Source organism: Pollicipes pollicipes, unplaced genomic scaffold (genome assembly GCF_011947565.3).
Source record: "Pollicipes pollicipes isolate AB1234 unplaced genomic scaffold, Ppol_2.1 Scaffold_4295;HRSCAF=5057_pilon_pilon_pilon, whole genome shotgun sequence".
Classification (NCBI taxonomy): Eukaryota; Metazoa; Arthropoda; class Thecostraca; order Pollicipedomorpha; family Pollicipedidae; genus Pollicipes; species Pollicipes pollicipes.
Genome location: NW_023596461.1, coordinates 31366300 through 31381701, shown reverse-complemented (window position 1 = coordinate 31381701; position 15402 = coordinate 31366300). Strand labels below are relative to the sequence as shown.

General features: G+C 51.6%; 2 protein-coding genes across 4 annotated transcripts; one reads left to right on the top strand and one right to left on the bottom strand.

Moving 5' to 3' along the window:
• Window positions 1–261: 261 nt before the first annotated feature.
• Window positions 262–8624, top strand: LOC119096261 (ribonuclease P protein subunit p25). Of its 2 annotated transcripts, none has more exons than XM_037219079.1 (4): window positions 262–371; window positions 6756–7038; window positions 7357–7476; window positions 7784–8624. In XM_037219079.1, the coding sequence occupies exons 2-4, from the start codon at window positions 6764–6766 to the stop codon at window positions 7935–7937; spliced, it is 549 nt and encodes a 182-aa protein (XP_037074974.1). In that variant the 5' UTR covers window positions 262–371; window positions 6756–6763; the 3' UTR covers window positions 7938–8624. The 2 variants fall into 2 exon arrangements, with proteins under 2 accessions (XP_037074974.1, XP_037074975.1); XM_037219080.1 differs by having other exon boundaries at window positions 6753–7038.
• A 100-nt stretch (window positions 8625–8724) lies between these two features.
• LOC119096259 (MOB-like protein phocein) lies at window positions 8725–15150 on the bottom strand. Of its 2 annotated transcripts, none has more exons than XM_037219077.1 (6): window positions 15091–15150; window positions 12391–12480; window positions 11925–12088; window positions 10436–10645; window positions 9952–10063; window positions 8725–9501 (listed from the first exon to the last, which is right to left on the bottom strand). In XM_037219077.1, the coding sequence occupies exons 2-6, from the start codon at window positions 12439–12441 to the stop codon at window positions 9379–9381; spliced, it is 660 nt and encodes a 219-aa protein (XP_037074972.1). In that variant the 5' UTR covers window positions 12442–12480; window positions 15091–15150; the 3' UTR covers window positions 8725–9378. The 2 variants fall into 2 exon arrangements, with proteins under 2 accessions (XP_037074972.1, XP_037074973.1); XM_037219078.1 differs by lacking the exon at window positions 15091–15150 and adding an exon at window positions 14852–14936.
• Window positions 15151–15402: the final 252 nt, after the last annotated feature.

Sequence of the window (15402 nt, the reverse complement as noted above, 5' to 3'; positions counted from 1 at the left end):
TAAACTCGCAGCGCTTTTGGGAAGAGCAGCTGTTTGAAGTTGTCTACAAGAAGATGATGTGCTTTCCAAACGGCACACATCAACCGGCTGCTGAAGTTTACAGCCAATCAACTTGGAAATGACATCACATTTTGGTAATACTCTCGCTGATGGTGAACGCCGAAAACAAACGGTATATTGCTTACATATATGACGCTGTTGTGCCGTGTAAGCATGAGAAGCATGTCCCTAACACATTTTCGTGTTGCATGGATTGGATAGGTCGGGATGCAGCGTGATCATTTTATAGTTAAATCCCACAGCAAGTGCCTAAGCACCAGGGGGCAGGCAAACAAATATATTTGTCGCAGTCTCTGACGCTGCTAGTCACGGTAAGTTTTTTTCTTGCAGCAGTGCGCGTGTAAAATGAGTTGTCCATGATCTGGTTGGCTCAAGGCAGGTTTGTCGGAAAAAGACTGCAACAAAATATACATCACATCGAACACAGGAACCTGTTGGCATAGTGACTCTTGCAGGCACATGCCATGTCTTCCTATATTATTCATTGTTAAAAATGGTGTGCACTCTTGGCAAAATGAGCCCAAGGTAGAGGTGATATCCCAGCTGTAATACCAGTACACGTGGAGTGTAAATTGACTTTTACATGACTGTCATTGGTGCACAGCTGCTACCAAGTTCAATGCAGAGAGGGAGCTAATGTGTCAAGACATTTGTATGTGGTTATAGTTGTAATCCAGCTGGGACTAGACCCTGAGACCCATGGATAACCATCCACTTTGTTGACATTTCCTGAGATGCCTGATTGTGACCCTTCAAGTACCTGCTGAGTTTGTATCCCAGGTGCACCAATAGCCCAAATTGATAGAAAATTAGTATGTCTATTAAGGAAGATTGATACCCATGACATTAGAAGATACACAGCTAGTGCCTTGAGGAGGGGGGCACACAGTTGACAAAGTGCTCCCTGCCAAAACTCACTGGGTATGGTATATTTCTTATTTTGGGCATGTTCTTGTTTTTACTTTTCACCTTTCTCAACCAGAAAAGATACCAGAAGATACAGCAAGCTCAATTTTACCTCAATGCCATGGCCAATGAGCCAGTGAAGTAATGTGTTGAAGGACTGCATGAAATGAATATCTAGGTTCTTATTTTACCATTGTCCAGCAGTTTCTTTCTAAGCCAATAAGAGATGAGAGGCTTTGTCAGAATTTGTATCTATGTTCAGATATATTAAGGAGGATGCAAATATAGATTGTATATCAAAAGGGATTGACAATTTGTATTAATGTGTCCAGGCCATGTTTGCCTGGGAATGTTCAACATTCAGATAGAATTAATCAGTGGTACACATGTAACATACTTCTGAGCATCCATGCTGGCAAATCTAAGCAACACAAACCTTGCTGCCAGGCGTTGCAGTCTCCATAGACCGCGCAGCGTTGGTCCTGGGGAAACACTGAGTCGTGGCCGACGGGTGGACAAAAATGATGACAAATGAGGAAAAGTGCCTTTCAATGCTGTAATATTCCGTTCGCTAACGCAGGTTTGTTTTTGTATACCATAAATCAAAGAATTAGTTTCAGTAACGTCCGCCCAAAAGCTCGGCATACAGCCCACCACAGCTACGAAGCCAGCCGCGCCGCCCCACACAGACAACAACGCGCACAATAGGCCGTCGCCCCACACGCAGACTTCGCAGTGGTGACATGATCAAACACAGATACCTGTAACTTCTGCTAGGCAGCCGAACAACTACGGTTTAGCGTCAACTACGGAAATAAACTTCCAAAACACCTGAATACTACATTCCTCCCCCTCCCCCTACGCAAATCTGTAACGATCTGGAGCACGCACGCTCCGTCCCGAACGCCTGAGAGCACCGCCACGCACATCATCGGTACCGTCGCGCACCTGGTCCAGCTTATCGCCAGCACCGCCCGTTACCACCAGCTCCGCTCCCGCCGTCGGCCGCTCGTGCAGCCGGCCGCTCCTCAGCGTCTTTTGCTGGCTCTGCATCCGGCAGAGATGATGATGAGCCGGCCCGGTCCGGGGAAAACCCCGGCTCCACCCGCACATCTCCACCAGACGATACCGGTACCGAAGTCACAGCTTCGTCATCCGCGACCGTTGCCGCCGACGCAGCGCGACGAGGCGCTTCCGCCGTCTCCACTGCCGGCCTAGCGCGACCGGGCACGACCGCCGTTGCCGCCGCCGCCGGCACACGTGATGCAACTTGCTGAGGCGACCAGGATGCACTCTCTCGGCTCCGCTGGTGCTCCGGCTGCTGTCCCACAGACAGATCAGCAGGCTGTTCCGCCGGCTGGTGATCAGGTGCAGCCGTCCAGCGAGCGAGACGCTCGGCGTGCACCCTGGTACCGCGATCCAGTTCCTAACTAGATGCACCTCGCCAGCTACAATCTGTCCCGGCTCAGAGAGTCGATGGCGCCCCTTCCTCGGCCGGAGTACCCGCGGTACCTGGTCCAGTCCCCGACGTCGTGCGAGGGAGGCCTGGCGCTCCTCGTGCGGTCAGTGTACTTCCGCTAATACTCCTGCCGACTCCGCACTCATCTTCGTACTACCTCCTGCATCTTCGTCTTACTGTGAGGCGACTCAGCGGCTGCCGCGTGTAGCTTGATCCTCAGTCGTCTGCCGTGCAGCAGCTCAGACGGGCTGACTCCGGTGGTGGCGTGCGGCGTGCTCCGGTACTGCTGTAGGAACTTCTGCAGGTACCGGACGTGGTTTTCGCCACTCTGGTCCGTCTCCTGCAGTGCTGACTTCACTGTGCGGTTGGCCCGCTCCACCACACCCAACCCCGCCGGGTGGTACGGAGTCACGCGAATCTGACGAGTTCCTACACTCTGCAGGTTCTCAGTGAAGGCTCCGGACGCAAGTGCGTCCCGTTGTCGGAGACCAACTCTTTTGGATGGCCTTCCCGCGAAGTGATCACCTCCAGCAACTGGATAGTGGCTTCTGAACGCGGTTCTGCACAAAACCCTACCTCGATCTACTTGGAGTTGTAGTCCATCAAATCTATCGCGAACCGTTGGTTCTTGGACGCCTCCACTGGGCCAATGTAGTCCACTCGACCTTGTCCCATGCCGCTTGTGGCAAAGGTGCGGTCTGCATCGGCGTGCTGCGTGTCCTGGCCGTCTTGTCTAGCGCTGAACAAACGTCGCAAGCTCTGACGCTAGCTTCTGCTTCGATGTCCGCGCAGACCCCGCAGCGGTGACATGACCAATGACAGATTCCTGTAACTTTCGCTAGGCGGCCGAACAACTCCGGCTTAATGCGAACTACAGAAACAAACTTTCAGAACGCCTGGGCACTAGAAACGCTGCATGACACCAAGTCGTACTTCTAGAAGGTAATGCCGGCGTATATTTCACCTGTGCGATTTTTTATTGACAGTAGGAACGGAATGGTCCTTACAGCACTGCGCAGTGGTGCTAAAATCTGGTGGTAGAATTAGCAGAGTAAAGGGAGAATCTCTTTTTTCGTGCTGCTGTAACTTAATTTGTCCAGAGAACCTCAAAGTTGTAAAAAAAAGGTACGCCCAGTCTCATTTTTGAACGGTGCGCATTCATTTTGAAGGACATTTGGACCCATTACTTTATGACGGTGGTTCTCTCGTGTAGGGTGCTCGCCGCCTGGTGTCCTTTTATGACGGCGGTTCTCTTGTGTACGGTGCTCACCGCCCGGTGTTATTTGCAGTACCAACGCTTATCGGTTGTACGGAAACTAAAACCGAGGTCATCGCTGTCCTTACTCCCGAAATTGCGGGTGCGCAGGCTCAAACCTTTTATGTATTTTTTTCAATACTCGATTCTGCAAAATGGTGAACGATCGAAGGCAACGGGAAAAAGGCCCTCTTGAAAAGAACACTTTGGACACATTGTTGTTCGTGCTTAAAGACTGAAGTGCTATTCCTTCCCACCGCGTATTGTCTTTCGGCTGCCATTCTGGCGACACGGGGCGGGATCCCTTGGCCGATCCGGAGGCCCTTACAGAGATGCATCATATCACATTGGTCCCCCTGCTGACGCGGGCGGCTTGACCCGTGCAGTTGACCCCAGATCGATGCAGGAACCCTCATTGGCGCAGCAGCATCCCAGATCGCTGCAGGTGATCCAATAACCGACGCATAGACTCTAGCTTGGCTTAACCGGCCCATGCTGGAATTGGGTTGGAGTGATACGTTCTCATGTTCCCGTTCATTGTCAGAGGGCCCTGACCAACGCCAGAGGTCCTGTTGTCCGGGGTCACGTCCTTGTCCCTGTTGAGAAAAGTTCCCCTGACTGACTCCGGACCGCTTGTCGACACAGAATATCCTGTGAGGCATTGTCGGCCCTTGAACGATACAAGAGCCTCGCATTGTTCCTGGGATCCCGACCATTGCAAATCGCGGTCACAGCCTTGTCCCTGCTTGGGAAATGGGCCCCCAGAGCTCAGACCGGGCTGCGCGTTGTTGATAATCTCTAGCCAAAATAGGGGAGCGCTCCGTCTGAGGCATCGCCAGACAGAGTAAGACGCCCTCTAACCCACATTTGAGGTCACGGCTCTTCGGGCGGTGGTCCTTAATGTGACCTTCAACTAGCCCTCCGGACTCTTCAACCTTACCATCGGGTCCTTGATCTAGGGTCTCGAGAAACCCCTCAGCTCGTTTTCGGGCCCCTCAAATACCGCCCCCGGCCCGACTCGGTGTCACTCGTCGCCACAGGAGCCCTGTTAGACACTGTAAACCGTAACTGACACGGGAGCCCCGCATTGTGTCACGGACCCAAAACATTACATATTGCGGGCCCCGGCCTTGTTCCTGCTTGGGAAATTAGTCTTAAGAACCCAGGCAGACATGGAGTCGACTGTTTGGCTCCATGTTGAGACCCTGTTTGAAAGGGATAGATAGCTCTAATAAGAGGGCCCCAAAAGAAGCCCTCTCACTGACATTTTAGGTCACGGCACTGCGGGTGGGAGTCCTAGCCCGAATCGAATCAGCCCCTTGATGCCTCAGACTTTTGATTCCTGAGCCCCTCTTTGGGCCTGGTCGAACACTGTCCTTGGTCGGCTCGGGGCCCTTTGTGAGCACAGGGCCCTCTGTTAGGCACGGTGGGTCCATAACAGATACAGAAGCCCCGAGCAGTGTAGATCACTTGTCCCGGCTTTGTAGCTGATTGAGAAGTGGGCCTTCAGGCCCACACCGACACGGAGCCGACTGTACGGTTCTGGTGGTGCTTGGTCGGCGTATGGGCCCACATAGACTCAGGGGTCCCCGATCAGCACGAAGGGCCCTCTGACTACCATTTGAAGATCCGTCCTCGCAGGCCAAGCCCCCTGGATAAGACTCCGACCAGCCCTTCATGCCCTTAGACCCTCCAATGGGACCCTTGATCCTCGCACCCGGGGGCCCTCCAGGCTCTCCAGGACTCCTCGAACGCCGTTTGGCCGAATCGGGCCCCTTTGCCAAGGCAGGGGCTCGACAAAATAGGCGCTATGGGGCCCTGACAGACGCTGAAGCCCCTGCCAAGGTAAATTGCTGGCCCCGGTTCGGCCCCGGGTCCCGGCGTGGGAAATGGACCGTTAGGTCCATACCGCGACGGAGCCGACTGTGCTTTACTGGTGGTGTCAGACCGACATATGGACCCTTATCGACCCAGAGGCTCCTGATTAGCACGCAGGTGCCTCTGGCTTGCCATTGGAGTGTCCAGTCCTGCGGGCCGGGCCCCTTAGTGTGACCTCCGGCCGGACTTTCAGACCTTTCGGGTCATCAAATCGGGCCCGTAATCGTAGGTCCTGAGGGGCCCTTCGGGTCCTGAGGGGCCTAACAGGACAGGAGCACGTGCCCCCTGTTGTGCCCCCCCCCCCCCCGCCACTGCCGGCGCCGCTGGACACCAGTTTTGAAACATGAAGCCATTTACTAGCAAAAGTGGATCAGCACCTTTTGTGTTCTTTTTCTATGCGGAATTTTCCTATTCTGACGTCATTTTACGACCAGGGTACCATCGTAACTTCATCGAATAATTCAATTATGGTACTGATTATGAGCCAGTTTAAAGTGTGAGATGTTCTGAGTTTCATACTAGCGGGATACGTCAAAAAATTGTAGGCGATGGGGTAGTGTAAAAAAGGAAGGCGGCGGCGGGAAGCACTCGCAGATCTGCTTTGGCCACATTGTGGGTGCTACGTACCGTTTCAGATTGAATTCAGTATATTCAATCTCACTGGCCGTCGCCATAGCTCATAGGATGCAACATGAAGCATATGACGGCAGGATCACTGCCATTGTGTTCTAGTCTCAGAACCCACGCTGGTTTACCTTGCCACTGTTGGCCTATGGACAACTGGCCGAGGGACTCAGGACTTACTTGGAGCGATTGACATTCTGTCAGCTTGTAATTATAGATAACTTGGATTGCTTCACTGGCTATGATGGCAATTGAAATACTGGGGGACAGGGCTAAGGTGTTTGCAGCAAAGTTTGCTATTTAAAACATCATTTCCAAAATGGTCCCTGCAAATGGTGCAAAATATTTGATCACATATTTGAAGTAGCAATGGAAGCATGCACAGACTAATAGTGTTTAAAGAGTGGAGCATGTTGACTTTCTACGTCTACGTACGGTTGTACGGCACCCATGAGCATGCTGGAGCCATAAATGCAAATGCAAGCAAATATTTCGCACCACTTTGAATAATTTTTTTAGCAAGTGTTTATCTCCAATATAACCACATGACATCGCGGCGTCCGTTGCCAGCAGCAGCTGATATGGAACACTATTGCCGCGGTGGGGTGACCGAGGAACCGCTGGAGCTGTCCCAGCTGCCGTTCAAGACGCTGCCCGACGACCTGATCTGGATGAAGGTGAAGCCAACCAGCCGCGTCGGCAACATGGTGGGCTATGTCAAGACGCAGCTGAAGAGCCATGACCACGTGCTGTGGAGCGGCAGTGGTCAGGCCGTCTGCAAGACCATGATGAGCGCCGAGCTGCTGAAAAAGTGCGTCAAGGATCTGCACCAAGAGACGCATTGCTGCTACAGGAGGTGAGCGGAGCCCTGGATGACGTCAGTGGGTCTCACGCGGGACGTGCTCTCCCCGAGTGTTTTTCTTGCGGTTTTTGTGTGGTCGTGGCATGATGCCTTATTACGATTGACGTTGTTATACGATATATATTATACATTACATATACATACATATATATTACGATACGATGGACGTCTGGCGATGAGTTTTGTCCGTGTGTGCGTCTAGACAATAACGTTGTGTAAATGACAACGGTCACTGACCTTTGCACCGTTCGACCTCTTAGTTAACTGATGTCACGCAGTTTATGAATCATAGATCCCATGGTTTGTCCGCAGAACCGTGGAACTGTGGAAACCGAAGGAGAACGAAGCTCTGGATACATTGAAAGTGAACAAAGACGTGCCATCCATACACATTTTGCTGTCAAAATCAGCTGTCAATCCAGACAGCCCCAGGTAGGTGATTATTTTGCTGAGCAAATCTTTCAATATTGTTGGTGCTAGATCGAGCACTGCGCCCATCGACCACTTACATGAAAGCCTAACATATTTTCTGTATACGTATCAGCATTCGGCATGTAATCAGCATCGAAGCAGCTCATCGCAGTTGCCCGCATTTGGTTCACCGCAACCTTCTGTGGCATTAATTTACCTTTACCATCAGGCTTCATTCCAAACCTGCCGGGTTTTAGGCTCCCCGTCATATATCACGCGCTTGCGGCGATCGCCACGCCTTGACCTCGCCTCGGCTGCCTGTCGGCAGTTACCAGCCGCCGCTGCAGACGGTGCCCTTCTGGTCCGTGCCGAGCGAGCAGACCACCACGCAGACGCGGAAGCCGACGCTGGCCTCGCAGACGGCCGGCCCGGCCGGCGGGGACGCCAGCCTCAAGAAGCCGCGCAGGCGCGGCCCCCGGTGACCACGAGGGCCGGGCTCCCCACGCCCGATGACGCCGGGCTCTGGGATGATGTTGGGTTCTGTCGGCAGCAGTGTATGTCGCGCCGTTGGGACGCACAGTGCACGCTGGTGCGCTTCTCGCTTTCATGACTGGCGCTATGGGTAATGTCACACGCGATAACCCGATGCAGATGAAGGCGAGACCGACCGGCCGTGGGAGTAGCTTGATCTAGCTGACTGGGTCAACCACAGGCTGATCGGTCGCCTGAAGAGGGCGTTTTGCTGGCGCTGTAGGCGCACTCGCCAGTCTGGTACGTAGAAGTGATGTATGCGAAGTTCAAGATCATGCGACTGGACGATGCAGTAGCCGCCTGCCCTCACGCGGCTGACCTGCGTTTTGCCTATTTGGAACACGCCCCAGTCGGTCACCGAGCCATTCCCGATGCACAAGCGGGTGATACCGGTCACCGGCCGGGGCCGGACCTGACCTGGCGTCAGAGCGTGTCCCAGAGCCTGCCACACTGAGCCAGTGTCTTCTCGGATGATCCCCGGCGTGAGGCGGGCTTGGGTGAGCTGGCTTGGTGTCGGAGGTCACCCGAAGCTGGTGTCTTTCCGGACGATCCCCCGACGAGAGTTGGGCATGGTGGTCCGCGCGCTAGTGATATGCACCGAAGACCGCATTAAGGGACGTATTCACCGCTGGTCCACGAGTCTGTCTCAGGGGTGCTGCGTTGTGCTCGTGTTCGCGCGAGCGCCCATGTGATTTTTGAGTGTTGGGTGCAGCTCCATACATTGTCTTTGAAATGTTGGAGGTTCCTATACATTTATTCATGCCCGGTTCGCACAGATGACAGCAACGTGCATGTCTGGCAAGAAGAATTAAAACGCGTTCTTCACAAAGCGTCACAATGTCAAAGCAATGTGCAATTCACCGCTAACGCCCAAGAGTTAAGTTAATCTTTTCATTGTTTAAGTATCGATGGATCCACATAATGCGCCGCAAAATATGACATGTTTTTCACGCATTCGTTTACATTCAGTTCATTGCTAGAGGGTGTTCCATCGACTACCTGTACGAAGCATCTCCCACTGGCAGGCATATACTATCATCTAACCACTGCAGTTATCACTGCACACACCTCGCCACGGGCTTTTCCACCATCGCCACCTTAGCCACACCATTTCATGTAACTCAACACATACAAAACATAAGCACAAGCTTCGGTCTGCAAAATAGGAGACTCGGTACATGCCCACGGGCCGCGTACAGCGCGCGCAGTTCTACAGGCTGCAAAATACGAGACCCAGCACGTCCACGCCGGAACAGAATTCCGCGTCCACTGCGCGTAGTTCCACGGGCGTGAGTCGCACCAACCCGGCTCGCCTGTGCTGCGGTCGTCACCACGGTGCCGGCGCCTGCGTCCGTCGCTCGCGCACACCGCCGGCCGCTCGCGACGACACTCCTAGGCCTCGGACTCCTCGCCCTGCACGTCCTCCTCGAGGATGGGTACGTTGAGGTTCTCTTTGGTCATCAGGCCGTACTTGGTGACGAAGGTGGTGAACCGGCGGCAGAGGTGGGTCTCGGCCTGCGGGAGGCGGGGCGCGCGCGCACGGTGAGCACATCACACGCGAAGCAGGGTGGCGGGAGGTGTGGCGGTCACAGCTCGGTGGGACGTGGACCAGTGCCACGGCTGGTCCGCTGCCGCAGCTTCGTGAAGCTGGGAGTTCGCTGTTGTATTCCGCCATCACGCGTGGCACTGATGACGGTATGGTGACTTCGCTTGACGCGAGGACAGCAAACCTTGTAGCTTGTAAAGGTGAGCTTGTAAAGGTCAAAAAATTTAGATGGTCGATGCGCCGGCTGGATCGGACATCTGTTTTGGCTATCAATTCGATCAATTAGAGGTAGTCTAGCGAGCTCAAAAACGCGACCAATTCAGGGCACAACACCGGCGGCCGCCTAGACAGACCCTTTTCAACCACATCTCCCACTACTATGCCGTATTCGCCAGGGGACTAAACATCAACAAACGTACCTCGAATTCGTCAAACAGCTGTCGGTGGTGGAAGTAGGCGTGCGAGAAGATCCGGTACACCCGCCGGCACACGGAGCCCAGCTTGGAGACGGACGACTCGCGGATGCTCACCCTGGCGACGGCGCGACACTCATCAACCGACGCAGCCCGGCTCGCGCCAGGCGTCCGCGGCAGGCGATACAGGCGTGCGCTGCGCCTCGGCCCAGCTGTCCACAGAAAGCCCCGTAGCATCGAAAGCGTCCTAGCGCGGTGCGGGTTCACCGGCTATCGCGTCGCGGGAAGAAAACAGGAAACGATACGTAGAGAACCACCACCGTACGGCGCCTCGAATTGGCGCTGCAACTTTCGCCGACGTGCCGGCAAGCACCACTCCATTGCGGTTCAGCACCGGGCTCGCAGCACGAATGTCCCCGACTGCAGGGCGTTGGTACCTCCCCAGCATCCCGTTCCGCCCGGTGCCGTCCGGGCACCCGTCAAACCGTACCGGCTCGGGAAGTACTTGTTGCTGTTGAGCAGGCAAGCGGCGCCGTCCAGCGTGTGGCGCGTGTAGTCGATGGCCGAACACTCCTTGGGCGTCTTGTGCGCGGCGCAGAGGAAGATCCACTGTTCGGTGGCCGTCATCTGGGTGCACGTGTCCGGCTGGCAGCCCAGCTGCAGCTTCACCGCCAGCCCGTTCAGCTCCATGCAGAACTGCCTGCAAGACCGACGGCAAGAAGGTTCCATGGGAAATGCCAGGTCGCAGCCACATGCTAGATGCAGCATGCAGTGGGCAGCGCAACTGCTATGATGAACCTTCCGATTTCCATTAACTGGCAGTTCTTACGCTGACGTGCGTATCACTAACGCACCGCCAGCAGCCCCACGCGCGTGCGCATGCGCACTTCCGGATTGTTTGACGTGAATGTTAACAGGATGTCTGAGATGTTCTCGAGTCCTTTACTAGGTTCTAGTACGACTCCAACATGTTCTCAGCACTAGGCAAATTAAATTAAAGGAACTGCACGATTTATATTCCCTATTTTTTTATTTATTTCAGCTGCAAATAAGTAAGAACGCCCTAAGATCTATGGAAATGGTCATGAAATTTGCTACCTTGGTAATTGTAGCATTGCAATGCGGGTAATATTCATTACTTTTCGTGAAAATACACAACTGGTCAAGGCTACCATCCAGACCTCAGGCCGAGCCATTTCCCTTCAATGTCGATATGAGAGGGAATCATCAATCACGGTCCTACATGTGTAACGACGTCATGTTAAAACACCATAGCTAAGTCATACAGTGGTAAAAACATATCTGATGCCAGAAATGACCTCGTGTTGCCATCTGTCACATGGACAACAATATTCAGCTATTTCGCAGAAAGCACGCCGTGGCACCGTCGCAGTCTGTAACATCATTCGTGCGGATAAAGCTAAATCAATTAACTTTCTGTTATTTTTGGGCTTGTAACACTTTGATCCACTTTTTTGGACCTATCTCATTTTTATGGTGAAAAAACAACATACAATGCCTTCCATTTTTTCCCACGAAATTACGCCCCTTCTTCGCCTTCCTCATGTGCATGATTATCAACCATGTAATGCAACATATCCATCGCAAACATGATGAAAACTAGATGCCAAAAATGATGAGTTTTCAAACACACGCAATGACAGAACAGTTGCAGGACACAAGTATGTCGTACGTATTGCAGATGGACCCACCAAACATCACAATAATTCCCACGGGAGATGACCAACGCATGGTTAGTGGGACCAGCTTCCATTAGAATCAAGACAGGATTCCGCAGGATCTCCGAGACACCAAGCTTCCCTCAGGATCGGGACAGGATTCCACAGGATATTCGAGACACCAAGCTTCCATCACGGTTAGGACAGGATTCCGCAGGATCTCCAAGACACCAGTCCATGCCCCGGGCCCGGAGCCGGGCCACCCTACAGCGGCGAGGTTCGGTGGGGCGCATCCCTCACCTGAGGTGCTCGTACTTCCAGACGCCCTCGTCCTGCTGCTCGGGCGCCGTCAGGATGGTCTCCACGCAGGACGGATCCTTACGCACCGTCTGCTGGATAAACTGCTGTACCGCCAGCGTGCTGTCCATCTCCTCGAACAGCTCGTCCGGCCAGCCGTAGAAGTCCTGCCGCACCCACCAGCCCATAGTTAGCTCACAGCGCACGGTTTCAACTTTTTCATCACCGGGGGAAACGAACACCGGGAAAAGCTTTCAAATTAAAATATCCACTGGAACATTAAAATCAATGGATGCAACCGAAAAATCTGCCCAGTGCCATAAACACTTGCAAAATCAAATGCAATTTAAATGATCTGGAACATATTTCATAACAGCAAACATGCTTAACCAATGCTTACTAAACAGGTTCGTCCATTCTATTCTGTCACACAGTAACGTTTCATTTGGAAAAATGGAGGGTAACCTACCGATCTCTTTGTTCCTGGACGATTCCTTCTGATGATGGGAGCCTCCGTCATGATTATCTAAAACTGTCCGATGAAAGGGATAGAGCTAGCCTGAAAATGAAAATGTTAGCAAGGGTGTCAGAGCTTGCCAACATTTGGGTCCACAATTTTTATTTATTCATTTTATCATGAAATGCTAAATGGCTCATGCAAAATAGAAAAGCAATGAATGCCAATTTAACACTTGAAACACTTGAAAGGGCAGCAGTCTTTGGCCCGATTCATGCATGAACGGGTGCTCTTCGGGTTAAGATAGCTCTGTGTGGACATGATCGCCTGATAATGGGGCAAGTTTATGGGGCCCCAGCTCAAAAGGATGCCAGCCACCTGAAGCTACATGCTCTGTCCTACAGGAAGCACTGGTAAGAAGGCCCAGTTACTTGGTGGTGGTAGGCAACTTTAAGCACAGGGAAATCAAGCAGCATGTAGGGACCTCCAGAACATCAGCTACTCACTACACCTGAAAGTTCCTCTCCAGAGCGAAGGCTGGGTCCGCATGGTACAGCATGTAAATTCACCAACCCATGTCATGCCAGCCTGTGAGATAAGTATAATAGACCTAGTGTTTTCAGTGAAGGGAGAGAATCATCAGAGTTGGAGCATGCTTATCTGCTGGGAGGCAGCCATCAACAATGTTTGAAATTCACCATTGCATGTTGCAGAGTACATGCAGGGGAAGGGTACCCACAGAAAATATTAATCAAGGAGACTGTAAGTGAATGCAGAGGCTTTGCAGGGTCTGGATGTTGGACATCTGATAGATACTGTGAGGTACAAATAGCCTGGTAAATTTGGAATGAGGTGTAGAGGTGTCCCATTTAGTGGAAAAATTTGCTCCTCTGGGAAAGAAAAAAAATGAAGAAAGCATGCATATAGCAACCACAAACTTATTCAGGACAAGAGGAGACAGGATACACTATACCAAATACTAACTAAACTAGATACTTAACTAGAGATAAACTAGAAGACTAAAGAAAACTTAAGATAAACTAGAAACTAATGGAAATACATATGTATATGTCCTGCTAAATAAGGTAAATGGGAAGATAGCAAAGTACTGGCTTCAGAGGCTCCCAAGAAAACCTTTGTGATGGCAAGTGGGGAAGATAGCTGAGCAGATCCTGCATAATTCAAAAGAGAGAGGGAGAGAGTCTAAGACCTGAGCAGAGCAGAGAGCACCAGGGCAAGAACAGGAACAGAGTAGGCACAGGCATTAAATTGGCATTTCAGTAGCATTTTTGTCCCACACATTTGTTGAGCATACCTCCTATAGCTCTAACATTCAATAGCAGATTCCTTTCTGAAGTTGATATCATGCAGGAGGCAGTGAGCAAGAAGCTGGGCAGGCTAGATGCATGTAAGGCACTAGATCCAGGTCCTGGTGACCTTCAGCCAATAATTTCGAAGGAGCTGACACTCATGTTAGGTAAGCTACTTGCAACCATTTTTGGTAAGCCCCTGGAATTTGGAACCTTTCTTGCCCTATAGAAGGAGGCATATGTAATCCCACTTTTCAAGAAAAAGGATAGGGCAAAGCCATGCAATTACTGACCTGCCAGTTTAACTGCAGTTGCATGCAAGGTCATAAAGTTTTTCATTGGGGTTCTACATTGCAGGCTCCTAGTGAAACCTATTGAAAAGCTGGGAGCTTGTGGAAAAGTTCTGAAGTAGATCCCAGTGTTCCTCGCTGGGCCTCAACACCAAGATTCTCAAAAGATCTGCAATACCACTGGTAGAAATGCTCTGCAACACAATGTCACAGAATTGGATGGGTAGGTGCACATGTAGTGACTCCTTATTTCACAAAGTGTATAACACAGTATCTTAGGTCAGAAAGTCACCAACAGGAGTACACTGCACAAGGACAGGACATTGAAGCAGCTGATGGTGAGGACCTGGGCATTTAGGTGGACTGAAAGCTTGACTTTCATCACTCATATGGCAACTGCAGTGGCAAAAGCCAATTGCATTAAGGATGATCAAGTGGTCCCTTTCTGTGTGTCATGTGTCATGTGATTGGGGCTTTACGACACACTAAGCTGCTGAGGCTATATGGCGTCGTCTGCCTCTCACCATGGCAGGAAGGGCGGCGCCGCAGGGAATCAAACCCTGCACGTCTGGTTTCCCACACACACAGTGGTTAATGCAGATGCGTTAACCACTATGCTACTGGCACCCTGGTCCCTTTCTGTGATGATGTCAAAACTGTGCTTATGCCATCCAAGTCTGCAGTGAGGCCTTAACTCAATATGACTGCTGGATGGAGACTAATGTACTGTGGACACCAGGACATACTTTAAGCAGTATCAAGAACAACTAGGCTGGTCCACAGTGTGTTTGTCTAAAGTATAAGGACAGGCTTAAGGTACTCAAGCCACCAGGCATGTACTGCCGGATATTATGAGACATGTTCATGGTGTACCAGATATCCACAGGCAAGCTGAGAATCAGCCCTGATGAATTGTTCCCACCAGACATGGGGAGCGTGGTACTCGAGAACGCCGATTCAACCCAAAAAGTAAACATTTAAATGCCTTCATTGAGGTAAAACATTTTGTGTGTGGTAAACGGATGGAATAGCCTGCCCGCTGAGATCGCTACAAATGCCAGCACCACACATTCAAAAACCGTTTGTACAAGCACTGGGCGCATAAAACCGACCTTATTCCTTTCTATCGTATCCTATCTTCCAACTACGATAATTACGGTAACTACTAGTCAACACCAGACCCTCGGCGGACGTCGGTCTGTGACTGATTTCCGTCAAGTTGGCAACACATTCTTGACGAACGTATTCACATCAGATTCAGGTCCATATTCGAGATTCAGCGTACTCCTTAAATTTGCCTGAAACTTCGTGTACAGATGTAGTTTAATCTCCTGAGTACAATGACTACAAAATCTCGGACCGGTACGCCCTATTAACGGAGATATATCAATATGAAAGATCACGATAAAAAAGGCGAACTTCTT